Source organism: Ostrinia nubilalis, chromosome 21, assembly GCF_963855985.1.
Source record: "Ostrinia nubilalis chromosome 21, ilOstNubi1.1, whole genome shotgun sequence".
In the NCBI taxonomy this organism is placed as follows: Eukaryota; Metazoa; Arthropoda; class Insecta; order Lepidoptera; family Crambidae; genus Ostrinia; species Ostrinia nubilalis.
Genome location: NC_087108.1, coordinates 3,117,154 through 3,133,653, shown reverse-complemented (window position 1 = coordinate 3,133,653; position 16,500 = coordinate 3,117,154). Strand labels below are relative to the sequence as shown.

The 16,500-nt window shown below is 39.3% G+C and overlaps 1 protein-coding gene across 2 annotated transcripts in view; it reads right to left on the bottom strand.

Moving 5' to 3' along the window:
* LOC135082118 (fatty acid synthase-like) overlaps positions 1 to 16,500 on the bottom strand; it is an 85,754-nt gene that overhangs the window by 49,220 nt on the left and 20,034 nt on the right. The window contains exons 4-7 of one of the 2 annotated variants that reach the window (XM_063976867.1): positions 8,647 to 8,767; positions 5,343 to 5,546; positions 4,582 to 4,698; positions 1,297 to 1,460 (exon numbers count right to left, since the gene is read on the bottom strand). In XM_063976867.1, coding sequence (XP_063832937.1) covers positions 1,297 to 1,460; positions 4,582 to 4,698; positions 5,343 to 5,546; positions 8,647 to 8,767 — 606 coding nt within the window. Of the gene's footprint in view, positions 1 to 1,296; positions 1,461 to 4,581; positions 4,699 to 5,179; positions 5,292 to 5,342; positions 5,547 to 8,646; positions 8,768 to 16,500 lie in introns of those variants that run through there. The other variant, XM_063976868.1, reaches the window with a different exon arrangement.

The following is a 16,500-nucleotide window of genomic DNA, read 5'->3' as shown; positions in this document are numbered from 1 at the left end:
ACTTTGTTCACGTTCCTTGGCTCTAGAGTTGCTTATTAAAAATTTCTTGTATATTTTACTTCAGCACGCTTTCAATTCTTCCTTGTTTCCTTATAAAGAGGGTTTATCACAATTCTTTTGCATTAAACAATGGATTCAAGATAAAACTTGACCATTTTAAATTTATGTCCAGTAAAGAAAGGTCTGTTGTTAAGATTTAACGATTCTTTTTTGGTTTTATGGGTTAATAAAGTCTTTGCTAAATGTTTAATGGAGATAATGTGGTGTTCCTATTGGAAAATAATATTTTCAACCTGCTTTTGTTACAGCAAAAAGCAAAATTAATACAAATTTTTACAGCTTCTTTATGCATAACAAGGCAGGTATTTGACCGCAATTACACCTTAAGTGAGATGCAGTCTAGGATGGTACATATTCTGCCCTGTATGTAAGTACCTATTCACTCTCGCCTTGAAAAGGCCCGAATTATAGTGTTCTGGAAAAACAGCCGCGAATTCCAGCCCCTAGCTGTTCGCATTATAAAAGAGTTATCGAAACGCTTACAATTCCAGTCTTTTTAGGTTAGTGTCATGCCTCTACATCAAACGTCAACATCGGGGATTCCCCGATTTTAATGGACACATAAATATTTGCTGAAAACACATGAAACGTGCTCAAATTTTAGTACTACCGTCCCTTTTAAAAACCGTTTAATTTTTCCATTAGTACCGCTAATCCCTCGTATCCTCTCTAAAGCATTTTCTTTATTATTTGCGTTTTTAAAACCCCAGCATTTGTTCGGTCCTATTGTTTCTCGTAATAGAGATTGTTGAGGGGTTTGTAAGAAGCGGAGTTATTTGAAAAATAAAGTTTATGAAAATATTCAAAGTGGAATGGTTTGGATTCGATGAATACCTTTGGTACTTGCATGTAAAAATAAGAACTCTAATATAAACCAACTTTATGTAGCTTTTTGGATAAAAATTGTATAGATTTTCTTCTCTTAAAATTATGTACTATAGATAAACACCTATGCACTGTTTTTGATTTGTTTTTTCCGTTAGCGATTGGGTATATTATGTAGGTCTTGTTTGTGACAGCCCCTAGCATTCGACGCTCCTAGTGTGAACATACAGCGACTCTAGCATGCACTTCTGATTCTATTAGCACAGACATTCCTCCATCGCGTTCGGTCTTGAGCTTCGCGTTTGATCTCGCTCCAGGTCTTGCCGATTTTCTTCGCCTCGTCTGCTCCAGTGAGCCGCCAAGTTTGCTTGGGGCGACCACGTTTAAAAAGTAACTAGGAATAAAACTTACCAGTGCCGTGGGCTTCAACGAACTCCAGCGTAGAGGGAGGGATGGAGCACTCTTCGTAGAACTCCCTGAGGAGGAGCTTCTGGATGTGACCAGCGGGGTACGTGATGCCCTGTTCTTTGTATCCGTCGCAGTTTGTCTTCGCGTGCAGGAGCTGGGCGTATACCCTGAGAAAGGCATCGTGGTGTTAAATATTTCGGAACTGTGTACGTTGTTTTTTCATGGAACCTTTTTTTTCTTTTTTGTTTCTAAATATCGAGATCTATTTCTATGAAAGTCGAGTGGAAAATTCATATTATTTGTAAAAAAATGTTCTGTCTTTTAGTTCTATTGTTTTTTCATGGATTCTGTGGAGACATAGTAAAGCAGGTATCAGGAATTTGGTCTGTGTGATGAAATAGCTCACGGTACACCATTATCGAAGAATACAGTAAGTACACTAAATAAAATAACGGTGGTGGCAGGACAAAACCAGTGATCAAGTTTTGTGGAATTTCTGATAAAAAATTTGTACATACTCGTGCCTAAGCAGATTTATTGTGTTTTTATTTAATTTTAATTTAGAAGTTCTAGAAATTTTTATAGGGCTAATATTTATTATTTATGATTATAACTTGGAGAAACATAGTCTTATTTATCCTTCCCTTAAATTAAGGAGGTACTAATGATGAAGAAAGATAGGAAACAGAATAATAGATGACTTGCGAAGAGTTATGTTCGCATTTAATTAAAGTGCGTTAAATAAATTAAAGTGAATTTCCATTAACAGCAAAGTTAGATAAAACTTGTTGTATTCAACAAAGCATTTTCCAAACTTATTAGACACGCAATATGAACTTTATGCTGAAGTTATAAAATCTAAAATTTTGCAAACTAATTCAGAAAATCTATTTTAGAAAGTTTCAATAAACTCACCATTGTCTAATGCATTAATTAATTAATATTTCAAGGATAGTTTTTAGTCACTTTAGCCTATAACGACTATTTTAATTGACTTCCACGCTGCATAAAGGTTAGTACAACGGAGAGGTCGAGCTGTATCCCTAGTTCTATCCACCCAAATGAAATGAAACATAGCTTAGATTTTAAGTTGAAAGCTACCAAGCTGTGAAAACCAAATCAAAATCTTTCCAGCGGTTTTTGCATCAGAAATTTGAGATCAGAGAGCGCTCTCGTTTAAGCGGCTATCGGTTTACACGTTGCTCTCGCGTCCATAAATTTTAATTTCTTTTTATTTGTTAAAAGATTGTACATGTAAAGACACGGTTTTTTACATTATGGTAGTAGGTAAAGCCTGGTCCGTGAGCACGTAGAATCCCGTCCAATGACCCCAAGCTACCCATCCTTTTTTTTTTTTTTTTTTTTTGAAGGGACGCGCGCTGGTAGCTTGAGGAGCTTTTCCAGCTTCACCGGGCAGAGTGGCGAGTACAGAAGGTACTCTAGCCGTTTGGCGATCGTCGGTGCGCGTGCCGACGAGGCCGAGTGTGGGCTTCGCGAAGCGAAGCCCAGGCTCGTCCGCGTCGGTCGCAGACCGACGTTCGCGATCGGGCCGTATCGAGCGCATAAGGCGCCCGATCAGTGGCGAACCCAACTAGAGGGTTGCCCACCGCGGTGTTGGACCAAAGTCCAGCCTACGGCGGGCTCACTCTAGTGGGCCCGATCGAGGGGACTACGGACGCGGCCTGAGGGCGCCACGGTAGGCTCGGACCTCGGCTCAGGCCGTGTCCGGGGGACGGATAGGGGAGAACCGGCCCGGTACATGTCTGTACCGTCCGAAATGGAAAGCAGGGCCTCGTACTCGCCGGCGAGTACGGTGTAACGAGCTACTGTGTTGTGGAGTAGTTGGCGTGCTTAAGGCAGTGATGTCTGTGTTCAGAAATTCGGTAATAGGATCGTCCGGGTCGTCTAGGACATGCCTAGGTCGTCGGTATTGGGCAGCGACATCTTTCTGGGGTGTATACGTGGCGGCGCTAACGATAAGAGGGTTCTTGTGGTTGATCGCTTTATCAAAGTAGCGGCGAGAGGCTTCTTTCATAAAGTGATCAATCGATGGGATCTCGAAATCTCTATGGAGATTCGTATTACGCACGAACCACGGGGCATCCGCGGCTCGGCGTAAGAATTTGTTTTGGAGGGTCTGGAATTTCTTAAGGTCTGTGCAGGAAGTGTGAGCAAACACCGGACTGGCGTAAGTCAACACTGGACGGATGCAGGTTTTGTAAATTGTCAACTTATTTCTAAACGACAATTTACTTTTCCTTCCAACTAGGTGGTAGAGTCGGTGGATGTAGTGGTTCGCACGGCTCAAGACGCGTCTGAGGTGCGGAGCGAACGATAATCTCTGGTCGAGAGTGACACCTAAGTACTTGGCCTCACTTTTCCAAGGAATAGTTTGGTCAAATAAGGTGAGATGGGTGGGGACATTAGGACGAGTGCGAACCGGAGGACGTTTCGCAGACAAAGCCCTAGAAAAGTACACTGCTGCACTTTTTTCGGGATTTACCTCGATACGCCACTTCCTGAACCATTCGCCTAATTGTGTGACTGCGCGTTGGAGCGCCAAGATGACGTAATTCCGATTACGTCCGGACTTGTAGAGTGCGGTGTCGTCCGCAAAGAGGGCTAAATCCGTATTCGGATATTTGGGGACATCATTGACGTACAATGAAAAGAGGATGGGCGAGAGCACGGAGCCCTGGGGGACTCCGGCTCTTATGGGGCGGGGGGAGGAGAGGGAGCCATCTACTCGGTAACGAAAGGTGCGATTCGATAAAAAGTCACGTAAGATGTGCACGAGACTGTCCGGCACACCGAGTTCGTAAAGCTTGTAAATCAAGCCATTGTGCCAGACTTTATCGAATGCCTTCGCTACGTCGAAGAATAGCACTCCTGTCCCTACGGGTGGCTTAGCAGTGAGGCCGCTAAGTATGTGCTCCGTTAAGCGGTGCACCTGTTGTACGCAGGAATGTGAGGCGCGGAAGCCAAACTGTTCGTTTATTAAGAGATTATTAGAAAAAACATAATCTCTTAATCGAGAGACAATTATACGTTCGTATAACTTACCCATGGTCTTTAAGAGACTGATGGGTCTGTAGCTTGTGGGGGCTACCCATCCTTATCGCTCGCACGTAATTATATTGCTGTCGCGACTGTGCGACGCGCGCCCGCAGTGAGTGTGCGAGCGCGACAGCAACATAATTACGTGCGAGCGACAAGGATGGGCAGCTTGGGGTCATTGGACGGGATTCTACGTGCTCACGGACCAGGCTTTAGGTGTGTTTTTCTTACCTCCTAGAGTCTTTAGCCTTCTGTAAGAAGCAGACGGCGACCGCCTCTGAACGTGCATATCCGTTGGCCTTGTTGTCGAAACTCTTGCATCTACCGTCAGGGGACAGCACTCCCAATCTGAAATTAACACTCTGGGTTAGATAATAAAGTCTACAGTCGTTCACATTGATAGAGTTAAAGAAGATCTACTCAATCCCTGAGAAAATGGCTATCAAACCTGACAAATACAACAATGCCTTCAACATTGTTGTCATGGCAACAGACTTAGGTAAGATGGTGGTAGAAAGCCAGGTAGACTTATAACAAGTCTTACACCCAACTAAACAAAGCAAAAAAGCTTACCTGCACTGGGATCGAATCCGGGACCTTTGTGTCTGAAGACCACCTTTCTTACAACTAGACCATTGAAGTGGATATTACCCAAATCGCTCTCACCGTGAGAACTGAAGGGATACATAAGGATGCAAGCAGAGTTTGGACCCTCCGACTATAGCAGCGTCACAGTGGCCATCCTTGATGGCTCTGAAGGCGTGTTCTATGGCTTAGAGGGAGCCAGTCACCCCTAGCCAGTAGAAAATATTATCTAAAGCACTCTCACCTCGAAAACTGAAGGGATACATAAGGATGCAAGCAGAGGTTGGATCCTCCGACTATAGCAGCGTCACAGTGGCCATCTCTGATGGCTCTGAAGGCGTGTTCTATGGCGTAGAGGGAGCCAGTCACCCCTAGCCAGAAGGAAATATTCCTTAAAGCACTCTCACCTTGAGAACTGAAGGGACACATAAGGATGCAAGCAGAGGTTGGATCCTCCGACTATAGCAGCGTCACAGTGGCCATCCCTGATGGCTCTGAAGGCGTGTTCTATGGCGTAGAGGGAGCTGGAACAGGCAGAGTCCACGGTGTAGGAGGGACCAGTCACTCCTAACCAGTAGGAGATACGGTTGGCCAGCATAGCACGGGAGCATCTGAAAGAAAAATTTAGTTTACATTTGAAGGAACTTCTTGGTTAAGGAACTTCTTGGTTTAGGAACCAACACATGGCTACATTTTGTCCCGGGGAACGTTTTTCATGGCGCCCGCAACAAAATTAGGAGCACACAGGAGGAGTTCGAAATTGAGGATCAGACTTCTCTCCGACTCTAGACTCCTATGCAAAGCGGATTATCATCATCATTTCAGCCATAGGTCGTCCGCTACTGAACATAGGCCTCACCCAATGACTTCCACATCGCACGGTTGGTAGCGACTGCATCCAGCGCCTTTCTGCTACCTTTATAAGCAAAGGTAAAATTTAAGAAAAGACAGTATGGTTGACCCTATTGTATGTGGAATAGCATCACATAATTCTCTCACTTGTCTGTTAGTTAATAAGTATTAAAAAGTGCAAATAGACTCCTCAGAGTAAGGGAAATTTCTGGCTTTATTAATCTAAGCAATACTTCATTGCCCATAACAATATCTGCAGTCCCGTAGCGCCATAGAAATCAGAACTGAATGAGAATTTTGAATAAACTTTTGTTATTAACTTTGCTCCCGTCAACAGCGCATAATAACAATAGTTAAAACACTTTCTTAACTTGATGGAAACTGACAGCTGACGTAATAAAATAAGGTACAATGAGCTCCGAAATATGAACATTACCTTACTTTTTAAAAGCAATCTGCGGTTCTCGACTCTCACAGTATTAGTAGCTCGATGGGCTTAAAAATCTTCATGATTTCGTAGTCAACGACTTTAATAAATATTCGCTATGTGTGGTAAAAACATAGTACGTGAAAAATTGAGAGTTGAGAGAGAGAACAAAAAACAAAAGAACACCGAAATTGGTCGTCGAGAAAAGTTTTCTTGATGGCCAGTGTCGCGCGGCCAAGGAGGTGATCGTGTGTGGCCGCAACACAATACACCAACGAAAAAAAAGTATAATTGCAAAATTACCAAGTTATTCTAAAGCAGTTTTTTTATATCTCCGGAAACGACCTCATCCAATGTACAAGAGGTAAAAGTTTGTATATTTTCTCCCATCTCGCCTCTATGACATCCACGGGAAGATTTGGGGCGGTCTTATTCTAATCTATCTGAAACATAGAACTATCTATCTAAATGATCGTTATTGCTATTCAAAGGAGATAAACGATCCCACTGTACAAACTTCTATTGTACCAGAACCACTGCGAAGTTGAAATGAAAACCAAACTTCGGAAATAAAGTTCAGTGCTCATTACAACTCAGTGCACCTTAGTTTGTAAGGTTTCATTTGATTTGATGAACAAAGACGGAGAAAACTAATTGTGTTGATGGAGCGGCCTGGTGGAGAATCATTATTCTTTTTACCCATCTTCTTGTCGTGTCGACAACAAACCTACACAGCGTTGAATTAGAGCTCTGTGATTGGTTCGTGCGTGACCCTGAGCGTCCACGTGCACTGTGAGACCTCATAGTAGTGCTTGTGAATACGGGCGTAAGTCATTACAGTCATTATAACGACTTGAGAGGGATGTTTGATCTCCATTAACGGCTGCGCTAATGGAGATCAAACATCCGGAATTGTGGTGAATCCATTTACAATACAGGCTTTTTATGAACATGACTAGAGGGGTTAATGGGAATTTTAGCAATTAAAAATTCTTATGCCGAAAGAGCACTGGTTAGAGGGGAATATTGAGAATTATGTAGTTGGTTGTTTGGTTCTCAGTTACTTACATAGTCTGTGATTAGGATCAGTATGTGTTCAGGATTTAGGTACATACTAGTACATACTACTTCCTCAAATTGTTCAACCGCCATCAAATAATTCTTTTGATTTGCAATTCAATAAAAATCCTACCGTAATTCTTTTGATTTGAAAATATTTGCATAAAAATATACCGTATTTTCCAACCTTTGTATGTTGGGACCTTTGTAGATCCATCTGTAACAAGTTCGCGGAATCCAAGGCAGGTGCGGTTTATTTCGTGATCTATTTACACTTTTAATTGGATTGGGAATAAACAAGAATTTGTTGAAGTCGTTTATTGACACTAAACTATTCAGAGATTTACTGCATGAAAATACACGATTTTTGGTGCAGAAGGTTATTATTTTTATATTTATTAATACTCATCAAATTGTCACCCATTTTTCTTTGAATGGAAGACCCACTAACAACTATTTACTTACTGATATATTATAATATTAGTGAATTTATACGAAGCGTGCGTGTATCGTGGTGATTTCTTAATAATGAGGTCTACTATACTCCACTACACTACCACTCAAGGCACTATTGATGAGTTACCACTAGCGCTAAAGAGCTTCTTATAGGTTTTAAACCTTTGTTTGTCACTTGTCATCCGCTTTGCAATGAGAGAAAGAAAGAAAGAAACATTTTTTGCCATGGACATCACAAAAGACAAAAGAGGTAAATAAAAAAAAAGCAAATAAGACAAAGGTGACTTAAAACATACAATGGAAGAGAAAGTAAACTGAGCAGTGCCACCCTGTCGCACAGCGATGCCCATCGCAACGGGACCCCACTCAGCATATGCCGTGGCCCCCGGTGAGGGAGGCCACGACGCTGGTTTTCAGTGGAGGGAAGTCGAACCTTAATTTCGAACTCCTCCTATGTTCTTCTGATTAATTTCGTTGCGGGTCCAATGACAGTTTAACTTTGTATGGTTTGACAGATTTTTGACGTTTGTCAAAGTTAAAGTAAGATGGTGCAACTCAGCCTATAAAAAATCTATAAATAATCTAAAAAGCTTAAAAATGTTTAAAAAAAAACCAACCGGGACTTTCGGTAGGCTGATGCCTGTTTTCACCATCAATTTCTAATTTTAAAGTGACCCCTATGGTAATAAATAAGGGCCTTGCCACACTAGCGGATTGAAAAGCGGAGCGCGCGGTCGACAAAATGCTTGCAAAAATCCGCGGCGGCGTCTCCGCTCCGCGTTGAAACCGCATGTGATCAGCCAGTGTGACAAGGCTCTAACAGGAAATTTGTTTTCATAGGGGTCACTTAAAAATTAGGGATTGATGGTGAAAACGGGCATGAGTCTGCCAGACTATAACTTAAGTTCTCAACTCACCCAGTGATACCAAATCCGTTGACTTGCATCTTCTCGTAGAACCAGGTCTTCTCAGACTCTGAGAAGCAGGCGCCCACGAAAACACCCGTCTTCGTGTCCCGAAGCTCTTTGGGGTTCATACCTGATAACAAAGGTTATACGTTATTTATGTAGGAGTAGGTACTTACAACAGGAGAACCAGAGTGACTGACATAGCCCGCAGAATCGCTAAAATCAAGTAGCAGTGGGCAGGGCACATAGCTCGTAGAGCTGACGGCCGCTGGGGCAGGAAAGTTCTTGAGTGGCGACCACGAGCCGGAAGACGTAGCGTGGGTAGGCCTCCCACTAGGTGGACCGACGATCTGGTGAAGGTCGCTGGAGGCGCCTAGATGCGAGCGACGCAGGACCGGTCTTTGTGGAAATCCTTGGGGGAGGCCTTTGTCCAGCAGTGGACGTCTTTCGGCTGAAACGAACGAACGAACTTACAACAGACTACACGTCATTTTCAATTATTTTGCAGAATTGAACCCCTAAGTGGATAAAACGGGATCCACGAGTACCTACGGAGTCGCGGGCGGCCTTTCGTTGGTTATAAATTAGAATAACATAATAATATAGGTAGGCTTTAATATTTGACGATCTAAGACAACTGAAATTCACGCGGGTGAAACCGCGGGCAAAAGCTAGTTACCTACTATTATTGGGCACTTCTTCGAAATTGCATTCTTCGGCTGATTCATATGGACAAATTTCAAATTCAATTTTAGGTCTGTAACATAGACTCATATGAAAATAGGTACACCCAATAACATATATTTGGATAAGGGACTCGTTTTTGTAAAGTAGTTTTCAAGACATCGACGTTTAAATATTTTGTGCCCATATGAATCAGAATTTGTTACATATTTATCAAAAATAGAAATAAAATTTAAAATCTTTATGTACAATTGGCTCTATATTAAGAAAATAATCAAATCATAACAAAAAAAAAGATCTGTTGTTATGAAAACAATATCAGTTATCAAAATATTACGAGAAAAAAAAAATGCAACGAATTCCACAATAAATCGTGAAAAACATTTTTCTGAAACTTTAGTACCTATACATCCATAATATTTTGTCATCATCATAATCATTTTAACCATAAGATCCACTACTGAACATAAGCCTACCCCAATGATTTCAATAATGACCAGTTGGTAGCGGACTGCATTCAGCGCCTTCCTGTGAGTGAACGTTCTACACTGAGCTTTCCGGCACGTGGCTTCCACTCCAGAAACTTGCTATCCATTGGATGGTCATCTAGGCCATCAGTTCTGCATACTATGTGTCCTGCCCATTATCACTTCAGCTTGCTAAAACATCGGACTATGCCACCATGCGACTTTAGACCGTTTATGGATATCCTCATTTCAGATTCGATTGCATAAAAAAACCAAGCATAGTCCACTCCGTAGTATGGTATGCAATTTTGTGGTTCGTAAGCCTATAGTGAGAGGCCGCTTTTCAGAACAATATGTCATCACTGATAACACACACTGGATGTAGACTTTCATCTTATGGCACTAAGGTATTTTAGATGACTACCCAGCTGTATCACTTATCCAAGCTATCGTTGTTAAGACGTCCACCCACAAGATGAAGAAGGTGAGATGAGCTTATAGAGGTTGTGGCAATGGCAATCAGTTAATCTCGAAATCATTGGAGGCCTATACTCAGCAGTATTATTATGTGCTATGAACGCCATAAGTGTAGCTGAAATAATAATAAAAATGAATAATCGTTGGGCAATTTCATACAGATGGAAAGCATTGGGGGAGGCCTATGTTCAGCAATGGACGTCCTTTGGCTGAAATGATGATGATGATGATGAATTTCATACAGCCATTTAGCCATAAAATAAGCAACAAATATGCTTGTGTTATGGTTCCTAGCTTAACGGATATACTACTTATTTACTGTTTAAACATACATTATTCATAGTATAAAAATGATGATGATTTTTTTTTATTCACAACAAAACCGCAATCACATCTGGTCTTAAGTGAGATGCAGTCTGGGATATCATTCTCAGCTAATAAACACCTTTTTGGTGCTTGATAGATCAAAAACTAATTTGTTTTATGATTCATATAGGGCCCTGACCATATGAATCACGCACAGATGAATCAGTTTTTTGCCTGAAATCGAGCAAAACTCGTCATACATACAAACTACAGTGTTGTCATTTTTCTACATGAATCTATAACCCAAAAGCATCACATGGAAGACAGATTAGATTTTTAATGCAATAATATAATTTTATAAATTAGGCATTGTAATCAGCATGCCACCTGAACCAAGCACAGATGAATCAAGTATTTGCCTTCGTCACACCGGGTTCTAAGCCAACCAGCTCCACGTCTGCCTCCTAGCTCATCCGTTGCAAGATGGGCTTGCCTCCACGCCAGAAACCAGACTCTCGTGATTAAAACCTGACCAGTTATGATCAAGAACAGCTCACGCCATATGAATCAGTATTTTATGCCGGACACTGCTTATTTATTTTTTTGCAAACAAACTAACTTAATTAAAATTATGACACATTTTTTTTGTAGAAGGACAACTCATTAGCTTTCGAAATAATTTTAATTTATATTGATATATCAAAAGGAAAATGCTACATCAACCATTTTGTTCCGGAAAATGGCTAACGGACACACCATATGAATCAGAGAATCACACTTCAAATATTTTTAATTTGTATAAAGACAGCAATTATGTCAAAAATGTAATTTGCGCCAGATAGGGTTATAGCTAAGCTATACGAAGAAAAATATTGCATGCCATTTTGTTAGTTGGTTACTGAACTATACCCAAAGACATCGAAAATTTTGCCTCCGAAGAAATACCCTATTCCTGTCAACAACTGCAAGTAAGCTAAATTGAGTTCAATAGTCCAACGGTCGACGTATTTACCAATGCATATTCACAAAAAGGAATAAGTAATTACGAGTGTAACTAACTTGTATTCTAACTAATGTGAAATGCAAATCAATTACTAATTTACAATGCTCTCTAGTACATAAAACGTAAACTAGTGGAACATAACTCGAGTAACTTCCAAACTTCTACTTGATAAAACTTAGACAACTTCGTAAGCTGTTGCATTAAAGTAACATTGTAACAAGATATGCTTATAATATGCCAAAGAACACCTGAAGTATGTAAAACTACTTCTTAAGAATGTTCAAGAAACTAAGAAATTGAATTTAATACGTAACTAAAATGCTGGGTGAAAATTATAAGAAAATTAGAAGAAAAACAGAGTATAGATTACAACTCTTAAATTACGCTGTGAATTTTTGCGCCAATTTTGAATGACTTTTGAAAAAAAGAAAAACAATGGAAAAAAAGTGGCCAGTGACTTATTATTAGGTCAATTTAAATGAAAATAAAATATTTTTGCATTTTATCTTCATAGCATATCTAATACTCTATTAGAAAAACCTTATTTAAACCAGAGTAAATACAAATGAGTATATAGCGGTGATTAGCGGTGAGGTGCGCCGAATTTTGTCAGTGTGTGCGTGCGCGCCGCATACGTATATTGGCGCGCTCACATACAAACCGCGCTCGGTGCGTTTCTATGAAGATGACCTACTCATTTGTATTTACTCTGTTTAAACTCGTATTCGCATTAATATGCCTTTTCATTAACTTCAGTAATAAACAGGAATAGGTAATGAAAACCACAAAATTACATGTAAGTCCACGTTTTTAAAGGCTTTCTTTTTTCATCAAGCTTATTACGCCAACCTATTATTTTCCTTTCACGAAGTCACAAAAATGTAATGAAAATTACCAGTGGCGTGTGTAAATAGGTTCGTATTACTCCCGAGTTCATCGTGGAACGTGTTAAGGGCGCTTTACACTTTTTGGGGATTGGAACTGGTTATTTTTCGTTTGTTTTATTTTGAAGTGTGTTATTTTTTGTTTTTTTTTTCCTCGGAAAAGAGTTTGGTATTAGTTTTGGAAACTTTGTATAGACAACTAAATGAGTTTTTATTAAATTAAAGACAAAGTTAAAAGTAATTTGGAGAAGATTGTGATAATGCAAAAATAAGCAGTATTATTTTTTTATTACGAACTAAAATCACTTGCCTAAGTAAAATATATTTTCTATTGCACTCGACTTCGTACTGAGCATAATAAATTACTTTTTACTTCCAAGTATAAGCGACAGGACAAAAAAGTTCTTAGAAACTCTTAAACAGTTGCAATAGATATAGGTTATTTTCCAACAAAAATGTGTACCTGTCGTGCCGACAAGCATAAACTTTGAATAGTCCATTCAAAGTTATTCGAAGTCGTTGGCGACTTTTGTATTTGATGCAACGTCTTCGTTCTATCTTAGATTATTGTTTGTAATGTATTTATAATTACAAACAACGCTTAGTTCTTGCAAAGAAATTAGAGTGTAGTCTGGTGTTAGACTTTATGAGCCATAGTGTTGACGAAATGAGGAATTTTGCGATAAATTGGTATTTTTCAAATTCAAAATTTTTATTGCATATTAAGTGTTTATGTTACTGTAAAAGCTCGAACTACGGTTAATCTTAAGATTTAAGTGTAAGTCTTAGGATTTACCGACATGAGTTGGTAAATGTAAGTATTTCTGAAAATACGACGATTTTTTCGAGATTTTACCATTCGAATTCAGTATACTAGGTTTTACCTCTGTCAGCTGGTAGATGTTGGTTTTAGGAATAAAACAATGAGTAATTCTTAATGGGGAATTATAAAACGATCGACTAAAAAATAACTTAGCGACTGACGATGGCATACTGTTTTAATAACTTGAGCGGTATGAATTTGAGTAAGCGAAAAATCAACTTAACTAACGACGAATATTGATTAATAATCAAATGCAGAACGAGCTTACAAAGAGTGGGTTATGTTTAATACATTTTAGATATTAAAATTCTGTCCGTGCGATTACATTACTAAGTGAGCGACTAGAAATACAAAGAGGGCAACTTCAATATTAAGGCGATTAGAGTCCTCAATGACCTTGGGCGTTTGACCTTCACGCCGCGCGAAACACCCGCGCACCCCGCACGAAAACTCCGATTTGACACCGATCAAAATTACACGGGCATAGGTAGATACAGAATAGAAGCTCTTTTTTCATGACATTACTGCCTATTATTTTAAACTTGAATTGATGAACCTTGATGTCGGTGTCATTTAACTCAGGCGTAAAGGTATTTAATAAAAATAACACAATCCATGAACATTTTGTACGGGATATTTTTTATTTTATTTTTTCGTAAATTTTCTAATGTTTTTGTCGGTTCAGCCGTTCTCGTTGAACATGTAATATGTACGTAACTTCGGGTGGAATCTTGCAAGCTGAATTTGTTAGACCAACTTCCTGACGACAACTGTAGATATTGGAACACATAGTAACTAGTATTGTCTATGGTTTAAAAAAAGCAAATGTTTCTTCTTTGGTCTATTGTCATTCTCTTTGTGTCACTTATGAAGAATAACTGAAAATGTGTTTAATCTCGTCTTTTTATCTGGGGGCACGGCAGTGCCCCCACCAAGTCGAGCAAAAAAGCGGCACGGCCGTACCATCCTTTTCTCGAAGCAATTCAGGTCATTTTCGACCGCCTGTAACTTCGTTGTGGATAAAACTAGAAGGCTGAATTTTCATTAGCTATGCAGGCATTGTAAAGACACGGTATATTTCAAATTTCATTCAATTTGAACCAGTAGTTTAAGAATTATAACGGGTCAAAGTTTCTTAATTTTGTCACTCACTGACTCACCGATCATCAAAATTCTAAGGCACTTCTAGCAGACCTAGAAGCTTCAAATTTGGAATATAAGTAGTGTTTGTGATGACATGGAGTCGATCTGATGATAGAGCTGGAATGCCAGTGGCCCCATAGCAACTCCGGGATTAAACGATTCCATCGAGTTTAGGCTCGTTTGATTTGTATTTATTTATTTATATAAATATAAGTAAGTAATATTATGTAAGTAAGCTACTTTAAAAATCACGAGTACCTACCTACTTCAATTCTCAAAGGCAAAAAGGGTCTGATGATGGAACTGGAATGTGGCCGTAGGAATAGGCTAGTTTCTTAAAAAACACTTTTAGTCCGTCAATTACACTATCAAAAAATATTGGACACGGGATATTTTTATTTGTCAACAAACAAGTAATTACGAAGTTATGATGCGATGAAATTCCGCATGACATCACAAATCGCAACAATTTTAAGCACGCCTTAACGTCATGGGCCTCTTCTGAACTTTGGCGCGCTTTATCCCAACTAATATTATAAATGCGAAAGTAACTCTGTCTGTCTGTCTGTCTGTCTGTCTGTCTGTCTGTTACGCTTTCCCGCTTAAACCTCGCAACCGATTTTGATGAAATTTGGCATAGAGATAGTTTGAGTCCCGGGAAAGAACATAGGATAGTTTTTATCCCGGTTTTTGAAACAGGGACGCGCGCGATAAAGTTTTTCTGTGACAGACAAAATTCCACGCGGGCGAAGCCGCGGGCGGAAAGCTAGTCTCTTTTCATAAGTTTAAAAAAGTGAAAAATACATATTTTTTTGGTAAGTTGACCGACGGACTAATTCAAACTCTTGCTTTACCCAGGAAACATCCCTATTCTTCGAAATTATTACGAGCTACATAACGAAAAATCTTTGCTACTACGCCGCAGCAAATTCCGCATCATAAATAAAAAAATAAATTAAAAGAAAAAAAAAACCTTTTTTTTTAAAACAAGTTTTTGTATGCTAATTTCAGTTTCATGACATGCTCCCAAAATTCATCATCTTATAAGAGGATTTCAGTTTTTATCGACGAAACTTTTTAATTATTATAGCCTATAGGTACGTTTCATGGTTAGGTAATTTAGGGAAGTTTATTTGCCCTTAACATGAAAAATATGGTATCAATGTACTGTGTACCTATGCACCTTCAGTGGCAACAACAAGATCTATTGAGTACCTATAGTCTACTAAAGGCATGAAATAAATTAATTTTCACCAAAAATTAAAACCAACTCCAAAACGAATTACCAAAAGGTAGGCTGTCACCGACTCCGAAAATATCAATCATGATCATGATATACGGGCATTTGTAATCAGTATCCACATTTTTAATAAGCTCTATAGAACAATTTATCAATACCACTTTACCTTATTTTTTTTAACTGTGGTATTTTTGCGAAGAAACATATTGAAAATCTAATTCTAAATGGCCCATTTGCGCAGAGCCTAAGTATGAAAAATATAAATTGTTTTTGATTTGATTAAGTTACTGATTCTGACTCGCTCCTAATTTGAATACTGATTGCAAAGGCCTAGTAAATAAATCATCATCATCATCATCAACAGCCCTTTACAGTCCACTGCTGGACTATGAGCCTCCTCCACTATAGTGGAGGGTTTTGCCATAATCTCCACGCTAGGCAGGCGGGTTGGAGATCGCAGTTTAAAAGATTGATGTTTTTCAGAGAGCGCTGCTGCCCATTCTCTGTTTGATGTGTAGTCCCTAAGTCGCCTCTTACGACACCCGCGGGAAGAGTAGGGGTTGGTGACAAATGTATTCTACTCTGCCGTCACCACACGGCTTAAAATAAATAACGGAATATATTTTCAACTTTTACTTATCTAGTGCCGTTTTTTTTTGGAGTCGATTTTTTTACACTAATAGATTCTATTTAGGTAGATAATAGCGTCCGAACATGCCTTAATTCAATCGTATCGTCTGACTAAACGTGCTCTATGAACAACTCTGACATAAAAACTATTGTCAAACAAAGACTAGGTTGCACCATCTTATTTTAAATTTGACAAAAGTCAAAAA